The sequence below is a fragment of the Salvelinus fontinalis genome, chromosome 12 (assembly GCF_029448725.1).
Source record: "Salvelinus fontinalis isolate EN_2023a chromosome 12, ASM2944872v1, whole genome shotgun sequence".
Taxonomy (NCBI): domain Eukaryota; kingdom Metazoa; phylum Chordata; class Actinopteri; order Salmoniformes; family Salmonidae; genus Salvelinus; species Salvelinus fontinalis.
This window is the reverse complement of record NC_074676.1, coordinates 29,964,963-29,991,031: the sequence shown is the minus strand read 5'-3', so window position 1 is coordinate 29,991,031 and position 26,069 is coordinate 29,964,963. Positions and strand designations below refer to the sequence as shown.

Below are 26,069 nucleotides of genomic sequence, written 5' to 3'. Positions count from 1 at the left end.
CGCTTACACTGATAGCTTCTGAACAGTGCCTGGCAGAGAGGCCTTATTCAAAGAATCCTCTGAGGACTTCATTTTTCACCTGTGAATAAAATCGGATTGATTTTACCCCCCCACCCCCTTATTCTAGTGTGCTGGCAGCTGCAGGGGCAAGCTCTGCCATTTGTCAGGAACATGAAAGCTCTTCTCTCCTTTAAATAAGGCAGGCAACGCTGCTGAGAGCAGCAGTACTACTGGCACTCCTAAAGCTTGACCTGTTTTCCAAACTGCGGTCTGTTTTGTCCAAATACAGTATATTGTAGTTCCCTCTCTCCATCCACTCCCCCCCTCCTTTTAATAAAGTCTGGTAGTTTTATTTGCACAATCATAAAAACACCTACCTCAAATTGTTAAGTAAAACATAATGAAGAAACATAACCAATGGATCTGCATCACATCCAAAAGAAACAAATCCGTAAATCTACCCCTCTCTCATCTCTGCCACTCTCTCCCTCCCTTGTCATCAGTCTCTTTTGCTCTCGCTGTCATCCAGGCTGCTGCACCATCTGAGGCAGGCTGGCCTTACCAGTGAGATCCCTTTCAGTGTTGTGCTTACCTTAGCTAGTCTGGAGAGCAGTAGTGATGTGCAGGTCAGCTGTTTAATCACCCGCACCCGCCCGCAATTGCTAGCAACCCATCTAGGATGGCGCCGGAGAAGAAGGGTGACGTTTTACATGTTCCCAACCAATTTTGTTTTTTGTTTGTTTCGAACTTATTTTTTTATTTATTTTGTACATAATGTTGCCGCTACCGTCTCTTATGACTGAAAATAACTTCTGGACATCTTCTGGACATCAGGACTGACCCAGAGGTGGCTCTCCGAGTAGCCGGGGACTTTAATGCAGGGAAAATTACAAACGTTTTACCAAATTTCAAACAGTATGTTAAATGTGCAAACAGAGGGAAAAACGTCAGGACCACCTTTACTCCACACACAGAGATGCATACAAAGCTCTCCCTCACCCTCCATTTGGCAAATCTGACAATAATTATATCCTCCTGATTCCTGCTTACAAGCAAAAATTAAAGCAGGAAGCACCAGTGACTCGATCAATGTGGTCAGATGAAGCAGATGCTAAGCTACAGGACTGTTTTGCTAGCACAGACTGGAATATGTTCCGGGATTCCTCCGATGGCATTGAGGAGTACACCACATCAGTCATTGGCGTCATCAATAAGTGCATTGATGACTTCGTCCCAAAGGTGACTGCACGTACACACCCCAAAAAGAAACCATGGATTACAGGCAACATCCGCACTGAGCTAACGGCTAGAGCTGCCACTTTCAAGGAGCGTGACTCTAACCCGAAAGCTTATACGAAATCCCGCTATGCCCTCCGACGAACCATCAAACAGGCAAAGCATCAATGCAGGACAAAGATCAAATGGTACTACACCGGCTCTGACGCTCATCGGATGTAGGGCTTGCAGGGCTTGCAAACCATTACAGACTACAAAGGGAAGCTCAGCCGAGAGCTGCCCAGTGACACGAGCCTACCAGACGAGCTAAACTCGCTTCGAGGCAAATAACACTGAAACATGCATGAGAGCACCAGCTGTTCCAGAAGACTGTGTGATCACGCTCTCCGCAGCCAATGTGAGCAAGACCATTAAAACAGGTCAACAGGTCAAGGCCGCAGGGCCAGAAGGATTACCAGGACAGGTACTGCGAGCATGCGCTGACCAACTGGCAAGTGTCTTCACTGACATCTTCAACCTCTCCCTGTCCGAGTCTGTAATACCAACATGTTTTAAGCAGAACAACATAGTCCCTGTGCACAAGAACACTAAGGTAACCTGCCTAAATGACTACCGACCTGTAGCACTCACATCTGTAGCCATGAAGTTATTTGAAAGGCTGGCCATGACTCACATCAACACCATTATCCAAGAAACCCTAGACCCACTCCAATTTGCATACCGCCCCAACAGCTCCACAGATGATGCAATCTCTATTGCACCACACCGCCCTTTCCCACCTGGACAAAAGGAACACCTACGTGAGAATGCTATTCATTGACTACAACTCAGCATACAACATCATAGTGCCCTCAAAGTTCATCAATAAGCTAAGGACCCTGGGACTAAACACCACCCTCTGCAACTGGATCCTGAACTTCCTGACGAGCCGTCCCCCATGCGGTAAGGGTAGGTAACAACACATCCGCCACGCTGATCTTCAACACAGGGGCCCCTCAGTGGTGCGTGCTCAGTCCCCTCCTGTACTCACTGTTCACTCATGACTGCACGGCCAGGCAAGACTCCAATACCATCATTAAGTTTGCGGATGACACAACAGTGGTAGGCCTGATCACCGACAACAATGAGACAGCCTATAGGGAGGAGGTCAGAGACCTGGCCATGTGGTGCCACAACAACAACAATGGAGATGATTGTGGACTACAGGAAAAAGAGGACCGAGCACGCCCCCATTCTCATAGGCAGGGCTGCAGGTTGAGAGCTTCAAGTTCCTTGGTGTCTACATCACCAACAAACTAACATGCTCCAAGCACACCAAGACAGTCATGAAGAGGGCACGACAAAACCATTTCCCCCTCAGGAGACTGAAAAGATTTGGCATGGGTCCTCAGATTCTCAAAATGTTCTACAGCTGCACCATCAAGAGCATCCTAACTGGTTGCATCACTGCCTGGTATGGCAACTGCTCGGCCTCTGACCGCAAGGCACTACAGAGGCTAGTGTGAACGGCCCAGTACGTCACCGGGGCCAAGCTTCCTGCCATCCAGGACCTCTATACCAGGCAGTGTCAGAGGAAGGTCGAAAAATTGTCAAAGACTCCAGCCACCCTAGTCATAGACTGTTCTCTCTGCTACCGCACGGCAAGCGGTACCGGAGCGCCAAGTCTAGGTCCAAGACGCTTCTAAAAAGCTTCTACCCCCAAGCATAAGACTCCTGAACACCTACCCAGACTATTTGCATTGTACCCCCCCCCACCCCCTCTTTTACACCGCTTCTACTCTCTGTTGTTATCATCTGTGCATAGTCACTTTAATAACTCTACCTACATGTACATATTACCTCAACTAACCAGTGCCCCCGCAAATTGACTCTGTACCGGCACCCCCCTGTATATGGTCTCGCTATTGTTATTTTACTGCTGCTCTTTAATTACTTGTTACTTTTACTTCTTATTCTTATCCATATTTTTTTACCTGCATTGTTGGTTAGTGACTCGTAAGTAAGCATTTCACTGTAAGATCTACACCTGTTGTATTCGGCAATTGTGACTAATAACATGTTATTTTATTTGATAAAGACAGCACCTTTACAGACAGTCCTCCACTCCTGTTCCCAAATCAAAATGTACATTCGGTGTATCATTTTACTGCAAGAACTGCTTAATTCTGTAGGAGTTAATATTATGTAAGGCTATGTCAAAGGTTATAGACCTACAGTCAGTATTCTCATTTCAGTTCCCTTCACATGCCATATTTGAAGTCTTGTGACTGTAGAATTTGTTCAGTGCCTCACAGTCATCACACATAACATCTCTCCCAAACATTAGGCTACTGTTTTGGCCCTCCCTTCTCTTTATTTTAAACCCACTCCGACATTGTCCTTTTTGCCTCAGTGGATCGTTGTTACATTTTTCTGCCTAAGTTCCCAAAAGCATTTGGCAATTGCCGTGAATTTGGCACGCGTACAGTTAAAACTTAGGCTTACACACCAACCTCAGATAACAATCATGAAAGAAAAACCTCAATGTAGCCTATAGATCTTTATTGAACAAGAATGATACATTTACCGATTTTTAAATGATTTTTTAAAATCTTTATTTAACATGAACGCACTCACCCAGCCTTCATCCACACAATATTGTATTACCTTAAACCCGCGTGCCCACCCGCCCTGCGGATATAACTGCGGGGACTGTAGGTTACGAGTCATCCCGCACATCACTACAGAGCAGACTTGTTGACGAGCCGCACTTCAAAAGACCCACACAAGAGGCACCACATCAAGGAGGAGGAGTTGAGGTGCACTTATTTTTTCCCCCAGCTCTTCAGATCAAACATTTTAATTACTAAAACAGCAGAAAAACTCAAAGCACTCAATGGAAATTCTTCACACATCCATGTGACAGTGTCGGTAGCCCAGGGCCAGTAGGTCTACAGCGGAGTCCAACTCAACCACATCTAGAATGCCAGAGGGTATACATTCGGCCAGTCATCTGTAAGACAGTCAGCTCAGCAGCACTAACAGCTGCTAGTGTTAGCAATAGAGGTCTTCACGGGTCCGTTCCGAAATGGACCTTGAGATTTTCCATCCGGACCCGATATACATAAATACATTTTTTTAATATAGCGACCCGTTCCAAACTGACCCGAGGACAACTAGACCCATTGTCCTTTCACCTGCAGGGTCACCGGCCAAACCAGCCATCCTGTCTCTGTCTGTCAGCTGTGCCATTAACTCTGGGATAGGTCAACCATAGGCACAGAGATGCTGCCCTTTCAGCTAACAGTACGCCCATGAGTATTGATTGTTCAAAGGGAACATATAACACAAGCTAGGTTGGATCCAAAATAATAAACCATTAAAATCAGACCTGCCTGACAAACCAATTGAAAAAACGGAAGTTGGCTAGGCCTACATACGGTCAGTGTGGTCTGCACATATTTTACTCAACATCACTCAGACTGACTGGTGAGGGGACTCCTACAGTACCTCACCATTAGCAGTCCTAACAACATGGCACCTATGCCCAGGTGGCATGGGCTATGGGCAGAGAGCCTGCTGTGTGAGAGGGCATCTGGCAGGGCAGGAGGAGGTTTGTGGGTTGTGTACACGTTTTAATGAAGGCAGCAGACACAGAGGGCCTGGTTTCTGTACTCCCTCAGTCAGCAGTGGGTCTCATTTGAATAATGCAAGAGCTTCAGAAATAGTGGGCTGATTGGCCTCTCATTAAGAAACACTAGACCACTGTCCTTTCTCATATTGCACAAGTAGGCATGTAAGTGCACATACTCACATGTAAAGAAAACATACACGTGTGCACATGCACACACACATAAGCATGGACACATGTTCCACCTTCAAGCATCACCTCTCTGTCATGTCACAGTTTACATAGGAACACAGCAGAGCAAAAGTGTCATTAAAATCTTGCCCCAGGTCAAGAAGTAGGATTTGTAATTTATCAAGTCAAATTTAAATGAACTTGATAATGGGTTTCGATTACAGCTGTATTACAGCATCTGAGACTGACTGGGTACCAGACAGACTGACCTGGACATGACTGCTGATCAGGGAGCAATAATGTGGGTCTGAAAGTGGATCCATTCAAACTCTACACTAGAAAGAAAATGTACTGTACCCCTCAATATTTTGAACAAGGACAAAGACTGTGCCGATATAGCTATGTCATTAAGTTAATATTTAATGAGGCAGCTCTAAGTTCACAAATTGAAATAAAGTATAATTTCTAAGTCATTTAGCCATTCAGGCATGTCCATATTTTCATTTAGCTATATATAGTAGATGACTGCAGTACTATTCTATTGTGTTGTGGCTCTGCTGCAGTGTTCTGTCTTATAGGTTGACCCTTCATCAACCCCCACCTCTGTGTTTAATGAATATGCATAGAATCATAAAACACGGGACGAGATGTTAAAACTGTCCATTGTGCCAATAGATGGTATGCACTCACATGAGATTTGCCGTGATGTTGACAGAGTGGCATGGGAGGTTTATTTCTTAGACTGGGTTAAGATGTCAATTTTGGGACACATCCTCAGTAGTGTGCCTTCGAATCATCAAAGGTGGCCAGCTAAAGGGTGATCAAGCCTTAGCTTGTGTCCCATGCCCAATTAAGATTTCCCATGGGAATATGCAAGACAGGAGCGTCCTCTTCCCTGAGCCAGCCCTACAGCTGACCGCATACCTCATATGCCCTCCTCAAGTTGGAGGGATCTGAATTGGGTTCTCAGGTGGGGGTGGGGGGGTCATGAAATTATAGCCCAGCAAGGGTCCTTCCGTTTGATCCAGATCCACTGGCTGCCTCTTTCAGCTGCTTGAGAAACTGCTCTGACGGTCTGCCGCAGAGCCTGTCCATGGATTCCAAGTTCTTTCAGCAACCTGATGGTGGAAGAAGCCACGAATCCTCTGCATCCCACTTCAACTGGCCAGACTTTTGCATTCCAGCCACGCTGAGTTGCGTCTGCTGCCAACTCTGTGTAACGCAGTTTCTTACGCTCGTAGGCCTCTTCAACAGAGTTTTCCCACGGGACTGTGAGCTCTATGATGTACACAGCCTTTCGTGAAGGGGACCAGAGTACCATGTCTGGCCTAAGGTTGGTAGAAGCAATCTCAGGTGGGAAAATGAGTTGCTGGCCAATATTGACAAGCATCTTCCAGTCCCGGGCCATGCCTAGGTGTCCAGTTTCTGGCTTTGTAGGAGGATGCTTGGGCCTTTTCTGTCCCTCCCGGATGAAAGTTGTTGTTTTGACGGGATTGCTTGTTTTTGGAGGTAATGAATTGGTTGCACTCCTCTTGGTCTCAAGTGCTGCAGCCAGGCTCTTGAGGACCTGATTGTGCCTCCAGGTGTAGCGGCCTTGTGAGAGGCTGGTCTTGCAACCTGTCATTATATGCCTGAGAGTCGCTGGAGCTGGGCAGAGGGGGCAGGTCGGGTCCTCGCCATACCATTGATGTAGGTTTTTTGGTGATGGAAGCACATCATAAACATATACTGTACATACCATTATAATATTCCGATGCATAGTAGTATCACGCTAGTTTATCCTTTATCCTGGAAGATGATTTCATAGGCAGCACAAACCAAGGCAATCACATCCCTGAATGCTCACTAAAGCAGGTGGGCATAGGTAGGTAAGCATTTTCAAGGTACTTTCCATAATAATCTAAGACAGGGTTCCCCAACTAGCAGCCTGCGGGATGGTTTTATTTGTCATTGCTGGACAGAGACTAAAAACACCAAGGAAATCTGCTCCAAGTTATTTTAATTTTGCAAATATTTCCCCAAGTATTCCCATGCATAATAGAGAGACAGGTGATCGTATACAAATGTAAGCAAGGTTTGAAATTATTATGTTTAAGTCCATTTTTATATCTGTTTGGAAGACTTCCACTGAGATGCAGTGCCTTAGACTGCTGCGTCACTCGGGAGCACCGAGTGGGGGCAAAGAGAAACGACAGTCCACCATTACTTTAAGACATGAAGGTCAGTCAATCTGGAAAATGTCAAGATCTTTGTAAGTTTCTTCAAGTGCAGTCTCAAAAACCATCAAGCGCTATGATTAAATTGGCTCTCATGACTACCACAGGAAAGGAATAAGTTACCTCTGCTGCAAAGGATATGTTTATTAGCGTTAACTGCACTTCAGATTGCAGCCCAAATAAATGCTTCACAGAGTTAAAGTAACAGACACATCTCAAGATCAAATGTTCAGAGGAGACTGCGTGAATTGCTGCAAAGAAACCACTACTAAAGGACACCAATAAGAAGATCAGACTTGCTTGGACCAAGAAACACAAGCAATGGATATTAGACCGGTGGAGTCCAAATTGGGAGATTTTTGTCTTGGACCGCCATGTCTTTGTGAGATGCAGAATAGGTGAATGGAAGATCTCAGCATGTGTGGTTCCCACCGTGAAGGAGGAGGTGTGATGGTGCTTTTCTGGTGACACTGTCAGTGATTTATTTAGAATTCAAAGCACACTTAAACTGCATGGCTACCACAGCATTCTGCAGCGATACGCCATCCCATCTGGTTTGCGCTTAGTGGGACTATCATTTGTTTTTCAAGAGGACAATGACCTAACACACATCCAGGCTGTGTAAGGGCTATTTGACCAAGATGGAGAGTGATGAGTGATGCATGAGATAAACTGGCCTCCACAATCACCCAACCTCAACCCAATTAATATGGTTTGGGATGAGTTGGACTGCAGAATTATGAAAAAACAGCCAACAAGTGCTCAGCATTTGTGGGAACTCCTTCAAGACTGTTTGAAAAGCATTCAAGGTGAAGCTGGTTGAGAGAATGTCAAGAGTGTGCAAAGCTGTCATCAAGGCAAAGGGTGGCTACTTTGAATAATCTCAAATATAAAATATATTTTGATTTGTTTAACACTTTTTTGATTACTACATGATTCCAAATGTGTTCTTTCTTAGTTTTGATGTCTTCACTATTATTCTACAATGTAGAATAGTAAAAATAAAGAAAAACCCTTGAATGAGTAGGTGTGTCCAAACTTTTGACTGGTGCTGTATGTATTAATTATATTATGAATAGAGAATGTAGTTATGTCACATATGTAGCTATCGAAAACATATGGCAATGTCTGCTCAATTCAATGGTTACAACCAACTGATTGCAGCATTACTGCAGAAAATGCAGGAGGCAAGTGGAAGAGGAGGAAGGGAGGGAACTTGTTTGTTTGCCATATATTAAAGATACAAATTGTCTGAAAAGGATTGGCATAAATAGAAAAATATACCAGTTTCATTTGAGGACAAAAATGTGGACAGCTGCGCCATACAGGTTGCTAAATAAATGGAAAGAGATTTTCTCAAAAACATTTATACAGTGCCTTTGGAAAGTATTCAGACCCCTTGACTTTTTCCACATTTTGTTACGTTACAGCCTTATTCTAAAATGGATTAAAGAAAACAATTTCCTCAGCAATCTACACACAATACCCCATAATGACAAAGTGAAAACAGGTTTTAAAGAATAAATAATACCATATTAACATAAGTATTCAGACCCTTTGCTATGAGACTCAAAATTGAGCTCAGGTGCATCCTGTTTCCATTGATCATCCTTGAGATGTTTCTGGGGAAGGATGCCAAAACATTTCTGCAGCATTGAATGTTCCCAAGAACACAGTGGCCTCAATCATTCTTAAATGGAAGAAGTCTGGAACCACCAAGACTCTTCCTAGAGCTGGCTGCATGGCCAAACTGAGCAATCTGGGAAGAAAGGCTTTGGTCAGGTTGGGGACCAAGAACCCGAAGGTCACTGAGAAAACTCTAGAGTTCCTCTGTGGAGATGTGAGAACCTTCAAGAAGGACAACCATCTCTGCAGCACTCCACCAATTAGAACTTTATGGTAGAGCCCCCAGACGGAAGCCACTTCTCAGTAAAAGGCACATGATAGCCCGCATGGAGTTTGCCAAATGGCAGCTAAAGGACTCTCAGACCATGAGAAACAAGATTCTCTGTTCTGATGAAACCAAGATTGAAGTCTTTGGCCTGAATGCCAAGTGTCACGTCTGGAGGAAACCTGGCACCATCACTATGGTGAAGCATGGTGGAGGCAGCATCATGCTGTGGGGATGTTATTCAGTGGCAGGGACTGGGACACTATTCAGGATAGAGGGAAAGATGAACTGAGCGAAGTACATAGAAATCCTTGATGAAAACCTGCTCCAGAGCACTCAGGACCTCAGACTGGGGTGAAGGTTCACCTTCCAACAGGACAACAACCCTAAGCACACAGCCAAGACAACGCAGGAGTGGCTTCGGGACAAGTCTCTGAATGTCCTTGAGTGGCCCAGCCAGATCCCGGACTTTAACCTGATCGATTATCTCTGGAGAGACCTAAAAATAGCTGTGCAGCAACGCTCTCCATCCAACCTGACAGAGCTTGAGAGGATCTACAGATAAAAATGGGAGAAACTCCCCAAATACAGGTGTGCCAAGCTTGTAGCATCATACCCAAGAAGACTCAAGGCTGTAATCGCTGCCAAAGGTGCTTCAACAAAGTACTAAGTAAAGGGTCTGAATACTTATGTAAATGTAATACTTCAGTTAGATTGATGAGGGGAAAAAAACAATTTAATCAATTTTAGAAGTAGGCTGTAACGTAACAAAATATGGAAAAGTCAAGGGGTCTGAATACTTTCCGAATGCACTGTATATCTAAAAAACTTGATTGTTGACATGCAAAACATTGTGGGACTATATCAACAATGACCCAATGGAACAAATACCGAAAGATAGTTTTGAGGTGGAATATTCCTTTAATATAGGTAGAATCAGGACAAGACAAGGACAGAGCCAATAAAGGGCTGCGTTTTATCTCTAGTTCTCTGAGCTAAATGGAAGTTACACAGTGGGATTAAGACTGCAGGACAGGATAACGATAGTGTGTGAGAGAGAGAGAAAGAGAGAGACACAGAGAGATTGAATAAATAAAACAAAGCAGCTCTGATAAAAGTTACATAAGAACCAACCATGCAAGCCAGAGAGAGGGAGAGAGAAAGAGTGGCATGGGGTCAAGGGCAGAGTGACAGTAACACACGCACTACAGCAGGGTTTCAGCAGGGTTCCCCACAGCAGCATGCTGATGACGCCAGTCTCCAGGCTCTACTCTACACAATGCCAAGCAACACACCTGACTGGAATCCATTTAGGACCAACTAACTAACTGACTAACTCATGTATGTCTCAAATATACTGCAGTAGCAATGCTAAATGGCTAGTTGATTTGGGACACAGGGAGGGATAGAGAGGGTTGGGGAATGAGTGAAAAATGAAAGATTAAAGGAGAGAACAATGACAGGATAGGACAGAAATGAAGTATAATAGACATTACATTAGACAAGGAGAGAGAAAACAGTATATGCCAACTGCTTTGAACCTACTTCAAAGTCAGTCAAAAAATAACAATAAAATAAATAAAGAGGAAATAAAGTTGCCCAGTGCATCTATCTTCCTATCAGAGAGCCCAGTGTGGGACAGTGGGGGTCACAGTGGTTAGACCTCCCTCCCAGGGCTACCATGGAGCAATGAGACAGCAAGGGCAAGCTGGATGACAAAGAAGGGGAGCGTTTTCTGACAACGACTTGGGAAGATCACATCACCAAGACATATTGATCGGGGGACAACATTGGTTATAGAACTTTTGGTTATAGAACTTTGGTTATAGAACCACTGAGCCTCCAGAGAGGCGCAGTGGTATAAGGCACTGCATCGCAGTGCGAGAGGCGTCACTACAGACCCGGGTTTGATCCCAGGCTGTGTCACAACTGGCCGTGACCAGGAGTTCCATAGGGCGATGTACAATTGGCCCAGCATCGTTTGGGTTAGGGGAGGGTTTGGCCGGGGGGGCTTTACTTGGCTCATCGTGCTCTAGTGATTCCTTGTGGAGGGCCAGGTGCCTGCAGGATGACTTTGGTCGTCAGTTGAACAGTGTTTCCTCCGACACATTGGTGCAGCTGGCTTCCAGGTTAATTGGGCGGGTGTTAAGAAGCGCAGTTTGGCGGGTCATGTTTCGGAGGACGCATGACTCAACCTTTATCTATCCCGAGCCCGTTGGGGAGTTGCAGCAATGAGACAAGATCGTAATTGGATATCACAAAATTGGGGATATAATAATAATAAGTCCACCAAAATGTATCTTTTCACTCCTTTAGTGTCCCCTTTTCACTTATTTGCTCGCCTGTCCTCTGGCATTTGCCCTCCTCTAGGGGTTGAACAGGATAGACAATAGGTGCTTCCTTTCATGTCTGAATAGGTTTGTGAAGTTCTGTGCATTCTCCGTTCAGTCTTTGTCAGCTTTGGCATATATTATTCTTCCTTTGATCTGAAACAACATTCTGAGAGAGCAAAAAATCCATTGTTGCTACACAGGGGTCAGAGTTAAGCCAATTCATGCATTGAGAGAGAGAGACTATGCGTTGGATCATTATTGCCAATATAGCTAATTAATAAGATCTTGTCAGGGTCAAAGGGCTGGAGGCACCAGACTACTCTGTCTAATCACACCCTTACTGGGTAGCACAGCATGCAACCACACAATCAATGAGGGGTATCAGCGCCAACGGGGAATCAGCCCCAAGGTTAGAGCAGCAGCACACTTTTTAATGGAAGACTGGCGTTACACTAAACCAGAGCTGGTTTCTCTTGGTGTGACATAAACTGGTGCTGTGTTTGGAAGGCAGGGTTTGGGGCTATGAGAACAGTGTGAGACGAGGTGGAGGAGACTGGAGCCTGCCTCTGGGAGAGCCCTGGGCACAAACAGGGCCGGAAAATCTGCAGCCCATGTTTGCGTCACAACCAGAACTCTGGAGGCTAAGAGTACACTCAACAACAAACACACAAAAACAGTCACCAGACATATTGCATGCACACACACAAATGTGCGCACACACACCCCTTCACTGTGTCACAGCTCTTTTGTCGGACATATCACAGCTGTTCTACAGCACAGAATAACACTACACAGGTTTTTATGTGTAATCTAATGAAATTAGGGGAGATATTTGAATTTGCTTTCTTTGATAGGTGCTGGTATAGTATTTAATGGGTCCATAGGGTGAGAGAAGCGGTTCATATTGCAAGGAGTCTGACACTGTGTGTTTGTGTGTGTGTGTGTGTGTGTGTGTGTGTGTGTGTGTGTGTGTGTGTGTGTGTATGTATGTGTGTGTGTGTATCTCGCTCTGTCTTCAAGTTAGAGATGTGTCTATTTCCAGTCTCAGATCTGTGGAAAATGGGATTGAGAGGAGGGGAGGGGAGAAGAGGAGGAAGGGGGCAGAAGGGATAGGAGAGCAGCGGGGAGAAGTGGAGGAGAGAGGAGTGGAGAGCAGGGAAGCGGAGAGGAGGAGAGAGCAGCGTGTTGCTGCAGGATAGGTCTCGACAGGTGTCCAGGGGCTCCCTGTGTGTGATGTGTGATGAGGTTACTTTAATGAGGCAGCCAGAGAGGTGAGGGTTCAGCCTATAGACATATACTAGGATCAGAACAGACCAGGGAAACACTAGAAAATACTTCAAGAACCGATCAGAACCTGTGGTTTGGCAGTCTTGGCCTCTGAACACCACATTATATTCAACATTCTTTGATAGAAATTTGACTCAACACTGACCCTGGGTAAACTAATGTCAGCCATGCTTTGCCTCGTTCACTGATTCAGATGGTAGAGGAATATGCCTTTCGGGAGCCATCATCAGAAACCGTCTGTCTGCCACACCATTAACTTGTCATCCTCTCACTCACAGGATGGAGAGAGAGGGAATGACGGAGGGGGGAGACAAAAGACTGGAGACAAGGGAAGACAGGGGGAAATTAATGGGACAGTGGTAGAAAGACAAACATGGCTGCAGAGGGGATTGAGATATACTGTTGTTAACAGGGAGATTATCTCTAGCCTTGTAGCCTATCAATAGTCTGGGAGAACGCACAACACATATAAACCCTATGTCTGTCTGCTCTGGATTGACACTACTGTTGGAGTGATGAGAGAACTAGTGATCAATGGTGTTGGTGGAATAGGTCATCTTTTCTCATCTTACACTGATGTGACCAGGGGGGGAGATGGACAGAACCAGAGCACTTAGATTTATATATTCATGAGTTCATCTTTGACCTATCTACAAATAACCAATGGTATTCAGGCAGGCCCACAGTGCAGCAACTGTCAATGTGTAGTGGGGACAGGAGCCACCATAATTTGGAATTCTACTCTGCACAATGTCAATTTGACATTTTTAAAGGGTGCCACAAAAATGTCCATTAAAAACATCCCCGCAAATTCATACAATATAATGCAAACAAAGCAGACACAGGCACACTCTTTCCACTCTCTAACTCACAGGTCAGTCTGCTGGGTATCTGCTGTATTTCTTGGAATTTTAATAATTCATATGACCCCGTGGGTGTAGCCACTGTCGGTAGTCTGACTCAACCTTTCCTAGAAAAGGACTGAGCACTCTTCTTGTTTAAGAGGGCCAACACTTAACCAGAGACAGAGCTTATGCAAACTTTCCCATGGGGATGATTCTAAAACAAGCACAAAGTCAGAGACATGGACAAACACAAAACATATCAATTAAATTATCTTCAGCAAAACTAACTTCAGCAAAACTAAGGAAAACTGAAGTGTTGGCTACTGTGTACATTTTGCTTATGTCACCAACTGTACTCTACTCAATCATATACACCTGCCTAGCTTCATTTGACTTGTTAAGTGGATGTATGTTATCTAGGCTTCAATTAAAGTGTACACCGCTTTATGTAAATGCAGGGGAGTAATAAACTCTGTCTGTGCTGAGAGTGGTCACACCTGATTCACCTCGCTGCAATGCTGCACGCTGCACGCTGCAGATAACACTGCCTGAGCGGCAGACAGACTGGCAGTCACATCCCACATTGCAGTAGAGACCCTACACTGACTCAGCACAATGAAACCCACCCCCAAAAAACACACACAGACCACTCTACTAAGGCACCTGGCATAGGTCCTCTCTGTACAGTCACATCACTACACAAGGAAGTCTACCTCTGGGTCAACAACACATCAGTCCATTTCCTTCACTTTCAACACAGGTAGTGTATGATAAAGCGATATGAACAGACAGGGTCAGTTATGACCAGTAGAGGGCTCTGTTGTTTCATTAGAACAACATACTATACATGAGACTCAATTATTAAACAATTACACATGACCTTCACCCACATTTGAGTGTTGCAGAAGTATTTGTAATCAGGTGTGATATGTGCTGTTGAACTACTATAGCAGATACAAGGCATCATCATTGGTGCACATTGTTTCTATTTTCTTGAGGTTGGAAGGGAGGCTCTTATTTAATGCTACACCAGGACAGAGACACAACGTATGCACTAACAATTAAGCAAATAAAAAGCTTAGGATGGGTGAGGTTAACATACAACACATTGTTCAAAAGAGTTGTCACTGTAGCTTAGCCAAGGCCAACACTGGCTTTAAGAGCAGTATAGAGCAATACAGTATCCATCCTCTGCTAAGCCGTACAGGAACTCTGAGCCACAAGGTCGTCACCCGAGGAACATACCTGGGGCCTCATTTACAAACGTGTGTACGCGCAAAAAAATTCACCAAATTATGCATGCACCAGTTTTCACGGAACAGTTGGCCTTTATAAAAACTTGACGTGAGAATGTTCTTATCATCCAACAAACTTTAGACCATACATAAGCATTTACATTTACATTTTAGTCATTTAGCAGACGCTCTTATCCAGAGCGACTTACAGTAGAGTGCATACATTTTATTACATTTTACATACTGAGACAAGGATATCCCTACCGGCCAAACCCTCCCTAACCCGGACGACGCTATGCCAATTGTGCGTCGCCCCACAGACCTCCCGCTTGCGGCCGGCTGCGACAGAGCCTGGGGGCGAACCCAACCCAGCCTGGGCGCGAACCCAGAGACTCTGGTGGCGCAGCTAGCACTGGGATGCAGTGCCCTAGACCACTGCGCCACCCAGGAGACCTGCTTCTAGAAGTTGAAGTATTGCATTGCAGAAAGACAAAAGTAGTAGCCTTGTGAAAATGGGGAATATATGACACTCATTTATAACACAAAAACAGATAGCCTAGCTACACTACCGGTCAAAAGTTTTAGAACACCTACTCATTCAAGGGTTTTTATTTATTTTTACCATTTTCTACATTTAAGAATAATAGTGAAGACATAAAAACTATGAAATAACATATGGAATCATGTAAGATGGTCATAACCAACTGCGCAATTTTGTTAGTTTTTTTGCAACTTATTTTGTACATAATGTTGCTGCTACCGTCTATTACGACCAAAAATAACTTCTGGATATCAGAAAAGCGACTACTCCCCGTGAACTGGAAGAAGACTTTTTCCTTTAACGAGTCTGGCGAGTAGGACATACTGCTTTCCCAGGAACAGGCCCAAATCCCCAACATTTGCGTGAAGAAAAGGCGGAGGAAAAGGGGGCGCAGATTGGGCTGCCTTCTGAGAATCCGTGGGCGAGCGAGTAAACTCTCACTGCCATCCGTCCTACTGTCTAACGTGCAATCATTGGAAAATAAAATTTATGACCTACGATTATCCTACAAACGGGACATTAAAAACTGTAATATCTTATGTTTCACAGAGTCGTGGCTGAACGGCAACACTGATAATATAGAGCTGCCGGGATTTTCCATGCACCGGCAGAACAGAGAAGCTAAGACGAGGGGTGGGGGTGTGTGTCTATTTGTCAATAACAGCTGGTGCGCAATGTCTAATATTAAAGAAGTCTCGAGGTATTGCTCGCCTGAGGTATTGCTCGCCTCGCCTTATGATAATCTGTAGACCACACTATCTACCAAGAGAGTTCTCATCCATATTATTCGTAGCCATCGATTTACCACCACAGACTGATGCTGGCACTAAGACCACACTCAACCAACTCTATAAGGCCATAAGCAAACAAGAAAATGCTCATCCAGAAGCGGCGCTTCTAGTGGCCGGGGACTTTAATGCAGGCAAACTTAATGTGTTTGAGCCAATCAGTTGTGTTGTGACAAGGTAGGGGGCTATACAGAAGATAGCCCTATTTGGTAAAAGACCAAGTCAATATTATGGCAAGAACAGCTAAAATAAGCAAAGCGAAATGACAGTCCATCATTACCTTATGACATGAAGGTCAGTCAATACAGAACATTTCAAGAACTTTGAAAGTTTCTTTAAGTGCAGTTGCAAAAAACATCAAGTGCTGTGATGAAACTGGCTCTCATGAGGACCGCCACAGGACATGAAGACCCAGAGTTACCTTTGCTGCAGAGGATAAGTTCTTTAGAATTTCCAGCCTCAGGAATTGCAGCCCTAATAAATGCTGCACAGAGTTCAAGTAACAGACACATCTCAACATCAACTGTTCAGAGGAGACTGTGTGATTCAGGCTTTCATAGTCAAATTGCTGCAAAGAAACCACTACTAAAGGACCTCAATAAGAAGAAAAGGCTTGCTTGGGCCAAGAAACACAAGCAATGGACATTAGACGGTGGAAATGTGTCCTTTGGTCTGGAGTCCAAATTTGAAATTTTTGGTTTCTTACAGCCGTGTCTTTGTGAGATGCGGTGTGGGTGAACGGATAATCTCCGCATGTGTTTTTCCCACATTAAAGCATGGAGGAGGAGGTGTTACGGTGTAGGGGTGCTTTGCTGGTGACACTGACTGTGATTTATTTAGAATTCAAGGCACACTTAACCAGCATGGCTACCACAGCATTCTGCAGTGATACGCCTTCCCATCTGGTTTGGGCTTAGTGGGACATGTTTTTCAACTGGACAATGACCCAACACACCTCCAGGCTGTGTAAGGGCTATTTTACCAATAAGGAGAGTGATGGAGTGCTGCATCAAATGACCTGGCCTCCACAATCCCCCGATCTCAACCAACTTGAGATCGTTTGGGATGAGTCGGACTGCAGAGTGAAGGAAAAGCAGCCAACAAGTGCTCAGCATATGTGGGAACTCCTTCAAGATTTTTGGAAAATCATTCCAAGTGAAGCTGGTTGAGAAATGCCAAGAGTGTGCAAAGATGTCATCAAGACATTTGACCGATAGTGTAAATATAATAACAATATGCAAACATTTGCCATTAGTGATAAGAGCGGGGAAATAAATGTTTCTTATCTTTGCATTCTAAAATAGAAATACGCATATTTCCTATTATTTATTTCATTTCCATGATCATTGCAGAATAAATCTCTCACCTTTTCTGACTGGGATGGTTTCATAGGCTACTTGTGTCGCGAAATAGCCTACAGGCCGACAACAAGTTAGCCTATAATACCATTTGTCCCATCTCTCATTTAAATGGACCCATTAAACAGTAATAATTAGAAAAGCTATTTCAAATATTTTGATCTATGTATTTTGGTCTTTCCGAAACTGTCAGATACAGCAAATGTCACTGCAAAAGGAAACATTCTGCCAACACCTCCAAAGACATCTGATCAAGTTTGCCAAGCATTGCTATTTCCTTTTGATACTGTCTTGGCCTAATTCCAATACTTCCAATGTATACAGCAAATAAGGGCATTATTATCACTATAAAAGGTGAATGATGGGTGTTTTTCAGGCAGAGTTATAATGCTCGTTCACGTGTGCACAGTTTTAAGAAGTCTGATTTATAGCGGGAAACATTATGAGGCCCATAAGCTTTCTGAGGTAAACTGTGGAGAGAATGTGAATCACCTTTTGCCACTCTAGACATGATGTTACTTTCAATGACAATAGACCACATCAACCTTTCTTTAGGACGAGGAGAAATGCTAATTTCATTCCATCTACTCCCCACTCCATCAGAACAGTGAGCCTCACACTTCCTAGTTTGTCATTCCTGAAACATCCTCTATGCATCTTCTGTGCTCTATGCAGCATGCAGCATGAAAAAACTAAGTTGGTAAAAGGTCACAATAGCATATCTATGTATTTTAATCGCTCCCCATATACTACCTACTGACCTCAGACAACCTCTACTAAAGGAAGATAAATGTTATCCAAAAGCTGGTACTTGTCGGCATGTGTGTTTATGGATGTGAATGGTTATTATTGTTTGTGCATATGTGTGGTTGTGAACGTTTATTGTTGTTTGTGCATGTGTGTGTGGTTGTGAACGTTTATTGCTGTGCGTGCATGTGTGTGTGGTTGTGAACGTTTATTGCTGTGCGTGCATGTGTGTGTGGTTGTGAACGTTTATTGCTGTGCGTGCATGTGTGTGTGGTTGTGTTGTGTAAGTATGTGGTAGGGTTAGATGGGGACAGGTGCTGCTGTCCCGGCTGTCATAGAGCAGGATGTTCCTGAGGTAAGGACAGTAAAGTAATGATTGGGGAGTAAGTTAGGGCTATTTTGAGCCTGGTCCATCACACCCCTCCATCCCCTCTGAAATCAGACAGCTGACCTGCCCTTCAGTGGAAAGAAGAGGCCTGAGTGAAGTGATCTGTTGTCCTGTAGTGTCTGTGGCAGGGTGATTAAGGGCACTCAAAACAGTTCAGAGTTCTCTAATGGTTTGGTTGCTGAGCTCCTATGATACAGTATAACACAAACTCAGACTCATGCATGGATACACAGCACACACACACACATACGCACAAACCCACAATAACTCACCGATATGTACAGCATGAATAACTTAGCATCTATTCACTAATCAATCAACATGACAGATACATTATTAGGGCCGAGGAGTTAGGGATCTAATAACACACAACACACTCTTTGAATTATCGTAATATTACAAGATTTCATTTTGTTCCCAGTCAGATTAATAAAAAGCTGACATAAGATTGGCTATGTAAATGTAATGAAAGAGATTTAATCAACCTGTAGTTCTGTGAAAACACAATTATCCATAAATTCTCTCTCTCTCTCTCACACACTCTATTTCTCTCTCTCTCTCTCTCACACACTCACATAGAGCAGTCACTGTCACTGGCCACACACACTCTCACCCCCAGAGCTGAAATAATCTCTTCTATGTGAAAGCCCAGTGACTATAGCCATGCACCATTTCCCTGTTATTCTCACACACACCAATCCCTATAATTACATCCACAAGATCATCATTCAACTCAAAGGACCTCAGGCGTAAACATAGTTTACCATCTGGCCTATAAAATCTACCAATCAAAACTACAAATGACATAAGACCGATAGAGAGCGAGAGTGAGTAAGAGAGCGAAAAAGACAGAGAGAGGGAGAGGGAGCAAGATTCTAGAGTGATTATTCCTTCTCCTATGGCCCCCTCTTTTGGCAAGAGCTTAGAGTTGAAACTGAACGCCACTACATAGGCTTATGTGTACAGTGGTGGCCAAAAGTTTTGAGAATGACACAAATATTAATTTTCACAAAGTCTGCTGCCTCAGTTTGCATGATGGCAATTTACATGTACTCCAGAATGTTATGAAGAGTGATCAGATGAATTGCAATTAATTTCAAAGTCCCTCTTTGCCATGCAAATTAACTGAATCCCCAAAAAGCATTTCCACTGCATTTCAGCCCTGCCACAAAAGGACCAGCTGACACCATGTCAGTGATTCTCTCGTTAACACTGGTGTGAGTGTTGACGAGGACAAGGCTGGAGATCACTCAATGCTGATTGAGTTCAAATAACAGACTGGAAGCTTCAAAAGGAGGGTGATGCTTGGAATCATTGTTCTTCCTCTGTCAACCATGGTTACCTGCAAGGAAACATGTGCTGTCATCATTGCTTTGACTCTTTGCAAAAGGGCTTCACAGGCAAGGATATTGCTGCCAGTAAGATTGCACCTAAATCAACAATTTTTCGGTCATCAAGAACTTCAAGGAGAGTTGTTCAATTGTTGTGAAGAAGGCTTCAGGGCGCCCAAGAAAGTCCAGCAAGCGCCTGGACGGTCTCCTAAAGTTGATTCAGCTGCGGGATCGGGGCACCACCAGTACAGAGCTTGCTCAGGAATGGCAGCAGGCAGGTGTGAGTGCATCTGAACCCACAGTGAGGCGAAGACTTTTGGAGGATGGCCTGGTGTCAAGAAGGGCAGCAAAGAAGCCAGGAAAAACATCAGGGACAGACTGATATTCTGCAAAAGGTACAGGGATTGGACTGCTTAGGACTGGGGTAAAGTCATTTTCTCTGATGAATCCCCTTTCCAATTGTTTGGGGCATCCGGAAAAAAACTTGTCCAGAGAAGACAAGGTGAGCGCTACCATCAGTCCTGTGTTATGCCAACAGTAAAGCATCCTGAGACCATTCATGTGTGGGGTTGCTTCTCAGCCAAGGGAGTGGGCTCATTCACAATTTTGCCTAAGAACACAGCCATGAATAAAGAATGGTACCAACACATCATCCGAGAGCAACTTCTCCCAACCATCCAGGAACAGTTTGGTGACGAACAATGCCTTTTCCAGCATGATGGAGCACCTTGCCATAAGGCAAAAGTGGTAAGTGGCTCGGGGAACAAAATATTGATATTTTGGGTCCATGGCCAGGAAACTCCCCAGACCGTAATCCCATTGAGAACTTGTGGTCAATTCTCAAGAGGCGGGTCGACAAACAAAACCCCACAGATTCTGACAAACTCCAAGCATTGATTATGCAAGAAAGACCTGCCATCAGTCAGGATGTGGCCCAGAAGTTAATTGACAGCATGCCAGGGCGGATTGCAGAGGTCTTGAAAAAGAAGAGTCAACACTGCAAATATTGACTCTTACATGAAGTTGATGCAAATTGTCAATAAAAGCCTTTGACACTTATGAAATGCTTGTAATTATACTTCAGTATTCCATAGTAACATCTGACAAAAATATCTAAAGACACTGAAGAACCAAACTTATTTGTGTCATTTTCAAAACATTTGGCCACAACTGTACTATAATTGTGTGTTCATTTTTCAAGTATGATGAGTGGTCAAGTTAAGTAAATGCATTATATTTATTTACCTAGCAATAGAATACATTTTTCCCAGCAATAGACCAATTTGCCTGTGAGGTGGTGTTTTTTGGTGTTGGGACCTAATTTATTGTTGTTTAACACGAGCTGTAATAATAATACATGCATAATACAAATGAAATAGTGATTGGGGACACTGCCCTGTGTAGGGTGCCGTCTTTCGGATGGGACGTTAAACGGGTGTCCTGACTCTCTGAGGTCATTAAAAATCCCATGGCACTTATCGTAAGAGTAGGGGTGTTAACCCCGGTGTCCTGGCTAAATTCCCAATCTGGCCCTCAAACCATCATGGTCACCTAATAATCCCCAGTTTACAATTTACAATTGGCTCATTCATCCCCCTCCTCTCCCCTGTAACTATTCCCCAGGTCGTTGCTGCAAATGAGAACGTGTTCTCAGTCAACTTACCTGGTAAAATAACGGTAAAATAAATAAATAAATAAATAAAATAAAATAGGGCTATTTGCCTGACGTATTTATGGTTTGGTTGGCTTACCTGTGAAGTGGCGCTGTTTGGTGCTGACGCGGTTGGTGTGCTGGATGTTGCAGCAGAGATGGAGCATAGCCAGCATGGTAATGATCATCACTACACTCTGGAGGAGCAGAGTCAGTTCAAACTGCTTCCCTATCCTGTGGGTAGACAACATTACAGTGGTTAATCAAATCACAATGTCAGCGCAGACAATGCTTTTCACTTCCTCTTACCACTTCTCTATCCATGTTTCAAGGAAACAAAACAAACATGCACTCTTGTATGCTCACAAGTGAATTGTTTCATTAGGTCACCATGTGAGCATACTGTACAATAATTTATAGTTTACTTTGAACTGTTATCTCTACACAGCACCTGGCAGTTTCACTGGATGTGTGCACTGTGCATATACCCAATGTAATCTGTCCCCAGTGAACCCTCTATATCCTGGCCTCACCAGAAGAAGATGCGTAGGATGTTGGCGATGAGCAGAAGCAGACAGACGCGGGTGGAGAATCCCTCAGTGATGCTGCTCCTTTGGATCTCCTGGTACTGAGGCACGTAGGGCAGGGTCCCTCCAAACACCATCACACAGGACGCCAGCCACAACAGCAGGGTCAACGAGCCCTCCATGCCCTCCTCCTGGATGCCCACCTCAATGTCCATCTCTAGCTAGGGCCTCACAGATGGCAGCCTGGTCTCACAGTCACAACCAGCACCGTGGAGTAGACAAACAGACACTCCTGATCATGACTGGAAGCATAGAAAACAAATAATGAACTCTAACTGCCGCTCCCTCTCTCATGCTTTGTTAGAGAACTCACCCTGTCATACTTACAAAACTAAAGATATCAACACATAAACCATCTCCCACTACAGAAAAATACTAAAACTAACTATCAGTTATCACCGTATCTTACAACTCGTAAAGCATGAGTCACCTTACCACCCACGCCCATTCTCTCACACCCCTATCTGAATTAAGGATATCCACAATAGGCCTCCAGTAATATGCCAATGCTTCAAACCTGCAAGAGACCCCAAGGTTTTCTTCGTAGTAACTTAGCTCTACCATAACCCATAAGACAGACCCTCTCACACACTTACAAAATATGGTCTCTGTCTCTCTTTACTGGAATTCAGAATTGTTGCAAAAGATTGTAGAGCTGTGAGAATGCAAATAGTTTTGGAACTGTCTATGAGCTGTTACCAGAGACATGCATTTAGAGTGGGACAACTTTTAGAATTGTGAATTTTGTTCCAATTCCTTCTGTTTTATAGCATTATTTAAATCTACAAATATTAAGACCATGTGTTGCATTTTATGTAACAGAGTAGATTGGAGACTAGTAAGAGAAAGAGCATTATATCAACTTCTTGTCTATGTTATCCCTTCCTGAATTTTCCTACCCTCCATGGAAAAAGGCAAGAACTTTAGTGTAGTGGTATGTATAGTAGTAATGTTCACATAGGCTAGAATAGAATACACCAGAGCAATGTATTCAGAAAGTTGGGCCATTGCGGTTTCTGCATTCTGATGCATTTGTATGACACTACAACATTTTATGGCAGCCTTGTTAGTGGCCATTAACATTACAATGGGTATATAAAGTCTAGAATGAGCATTATGGTGCATTTCCATGACACTACAACATTTTATGGCAGCAGTTGCAGCCCCCCATTAACATTGCAGGGGGCTTATTTAAAAGAGGCTTTGCCAAATATTGAGTGCTTCTAAATATAGTCCATACAGAACTGCCAGTATTTACATTCTTCTTTTTCCAGTTTTCCCTCTCTTTGGCCCAATCTCAAAAATGACTCTTTAGCGGTACAGTAAAACAGAGGCTCACTTTTACCCCTAGACAGCCAGGGGAAGAATATTGAAACAACGAAATGTAACACTGCTCCTTCTGTAAAAAGAGCTCTTTAGGGTGTGCTGAATAAAATATGTCCTTCGTGCATTACCAGTGAGGCACTTCAACACTATACACACCTATAGGAGTTACTTCAGGGCATTGTTTCCTGTGTGGAAACTGGAAGGTTGGTATGCAAGACACTCTATGAACAGAGTGTGTGTGTGTGTGTGTGTGTGTGTGTGTGTGTGTGTGTGTGTGTGTGTGTGTGTGTGTGTGTGTGTGTGTGTTGAAAGAATTTGTGTAGTCAGCTGAAGGCTGTCAATTCAAAATTATGTTTTACAAGTAAAATTACTTGACCAAGAAGTATTTTCAAAACAATATGTTGCTGTGACTGCTAATATATAAAAGTGTTGGGTAAACTTAAGGCTGTGGAAATGTTCAAGCACTACAGACCACAGGCTCATATTGTAGGAATGTTCACAGTTGGCTTAGTAACACTTCCTCAATAAACATAGTTACTTAATTACCTCGACATATTTTTTGCTCTGCATAACTGGGCTCTAATTGTCATTCAGGATGACACAGTTTCTACCACCACAGGATTCCTCTCAATTAAACTTTTAGTAGGAGGACAGTAAAGAAAGACAAAACTGGGAATGCAGAAAGAGTGGGTGACATTTCACAGGAAATAGATACTTTGGTGACATTCAAAGTCGGTCAGTGAACATACACGTGTTGTCATTTCTAGTATATAATAGTTAATTAGACTGCATAGAGCAGCATGTGAAATGTGACAGTTAAAGAACCCTGGCCTAGAGTGTCCTTTGAAAAACAATCCATCACATTAAAACTAAAGGTCACTAGAAGTTGCAAGTTTTTTTTATGACTTTTTCAGCTGAACATTAAGCTACAGTGAATAACTTGGATAGCCTATCCAATAATACCCAACAGAAAGAAAACAGAAGAAAGAAAAAAACACTTATGTAAACAAAGCATGAAGGGGTTGGGCTATAACATGCCCCAACATAGAGTAGGTTATTTTAACTATGTCTAGTTGCGTGAAAAAGTACAACTATTCCAAAAATCTGTACTTTTTGTTGGTTGTATATAAAGTAAAGAACCCAGATTGTGTATTGAGAAGTAAAGAACTTCTCCCAGCAATGGATCCCCCCATCTAAGAATAGTATCTCAATTTCAAATCCCTTTGGTACATGGACTAACCACCTGGCAGAAACTGTCCTTGAGATAATATTTTCCCGGGGCGATAGAGTAGGCTAAACTGTAAATAGACAGGGTAATAAACTTGTAAAACGGTGAAATAAAAATTTAACAAAGAATACTAGAGTATTGGAAACAAAACATTGCAGAGTGCGCACCGACAGCATCAGGAGCCCAACGGGTGCACATTTTGGTTTTTGCCCTAACGTTGCTTGATACTAAGTTGATTATTTGAATCAGCTGTGTAGCTCTAGGGCAAAAACCAAAACGTGCACCGAATTTGGTAAACCCTGGGACAGGCAAAGGGATCTATATACACTACCAACGTTACCATGGTCGGTCACGCGTATGGTCTTCGAATATCCTGAACAACAGTATCCTGGAAAGTGAGTAAACATGTACTTATATTGCGGTGTTCCCACTGGTGATTTGAATTTACCTCTTCCATTTACGCGCAAATTCATTGACTACTCCCCAAGAACGCGCTCCAATTTATTAATAGACGAGATCTATCTACTCTTCAACCAGTGCAACTACTATTGACTATGGGGGGGAAATATATGGGATGTCACCGCATGACATGCATGATGACACACACAATGACGATTAGTTTCTCAAATATGGTGTATTTGTTATTGTCACATTACGGTGTAGTTATTAACAATTCTGAGTTTTTTTCCCCCTAATTGTTTTAATTTGGACACTCCTGGAAGTCATAGTCTCCCTAGACAGTGGTGTAAAGTACTTTTAACTCCATACATTTCCCCTGCCACCCAAAAGTACTCGTTACATTTTGAATGTTTAACAGGACAAGAAAATGGTCCAATTCACACTTACCAAGAGAACATCCCTGGTCATCCATACTGCCTCTGATCTGGCTGACACTAAACACATGCTTAATTTGTAAATTATGTCTCAGTGTTGGAGTGTACCCTTGACTAGCCGCAATAGAAATCGTTTGAAGTTATTTTTTTTACTTTTGATACTTAAGTATATTTTTGCAATTACAATTACTTTTATAATTAAGTATATTTAAAATCTAATTATTTTAGAATTTTACTCAATTAGTATTTTACTGAGTGACTTTCACTTTTTATATTAATGCATCTTTACTTTTACTCAAGTATGACAATTGGGTACTTTTTCCACCACTGTTCATATGCAGATTTGCTGCCTCCCACAATGTATCAATGCTAGTCACTTTGCATATGGTCGGGTTTACGAGACTATGAAAACCGCGGGATTAAAATCATCGAATATAGCCAAATCGAGGCTCTGCATACCAAAAACT

At 43.4% G+C, this 26,069-nt stretch overlaps 1 protein-coding gene across 1 annotated transcript in view; it reads right to left on the bottom strand.

Annotated features, from left to right (window-relative positions):
- LOC129867130 (solute carrier family 66 member 2-like) overlaps positions 1–25,308 on the bottom strand; it is a 95,835-nt gene extending 70,527 nt beyond the window's left edge. The window contains exons 1-3 of the mRNA XM_055940326.1: positions 25,218–25,308; positions 22,162–22,457; positions 21,729–21,862 (exon numbers count right to left, since the gene is read on the bottom strand). Of these exons, the coding sequence (XP_055796301.1) occupies positions 21,729–21,862; positions 22,162–22,370 (343 nt within the window). The 5' untranslated portion in view covers positions 22,371–22,457; positions 25,218–25,308. The remainder of the gene's footprint in view (positions 1–21,728; positions 21,863–22,161; positions 22,458–25,217) is intronic.
- Between the last annotated feature and the right edge of the window lie 761 nt (positions 25,309–26,069).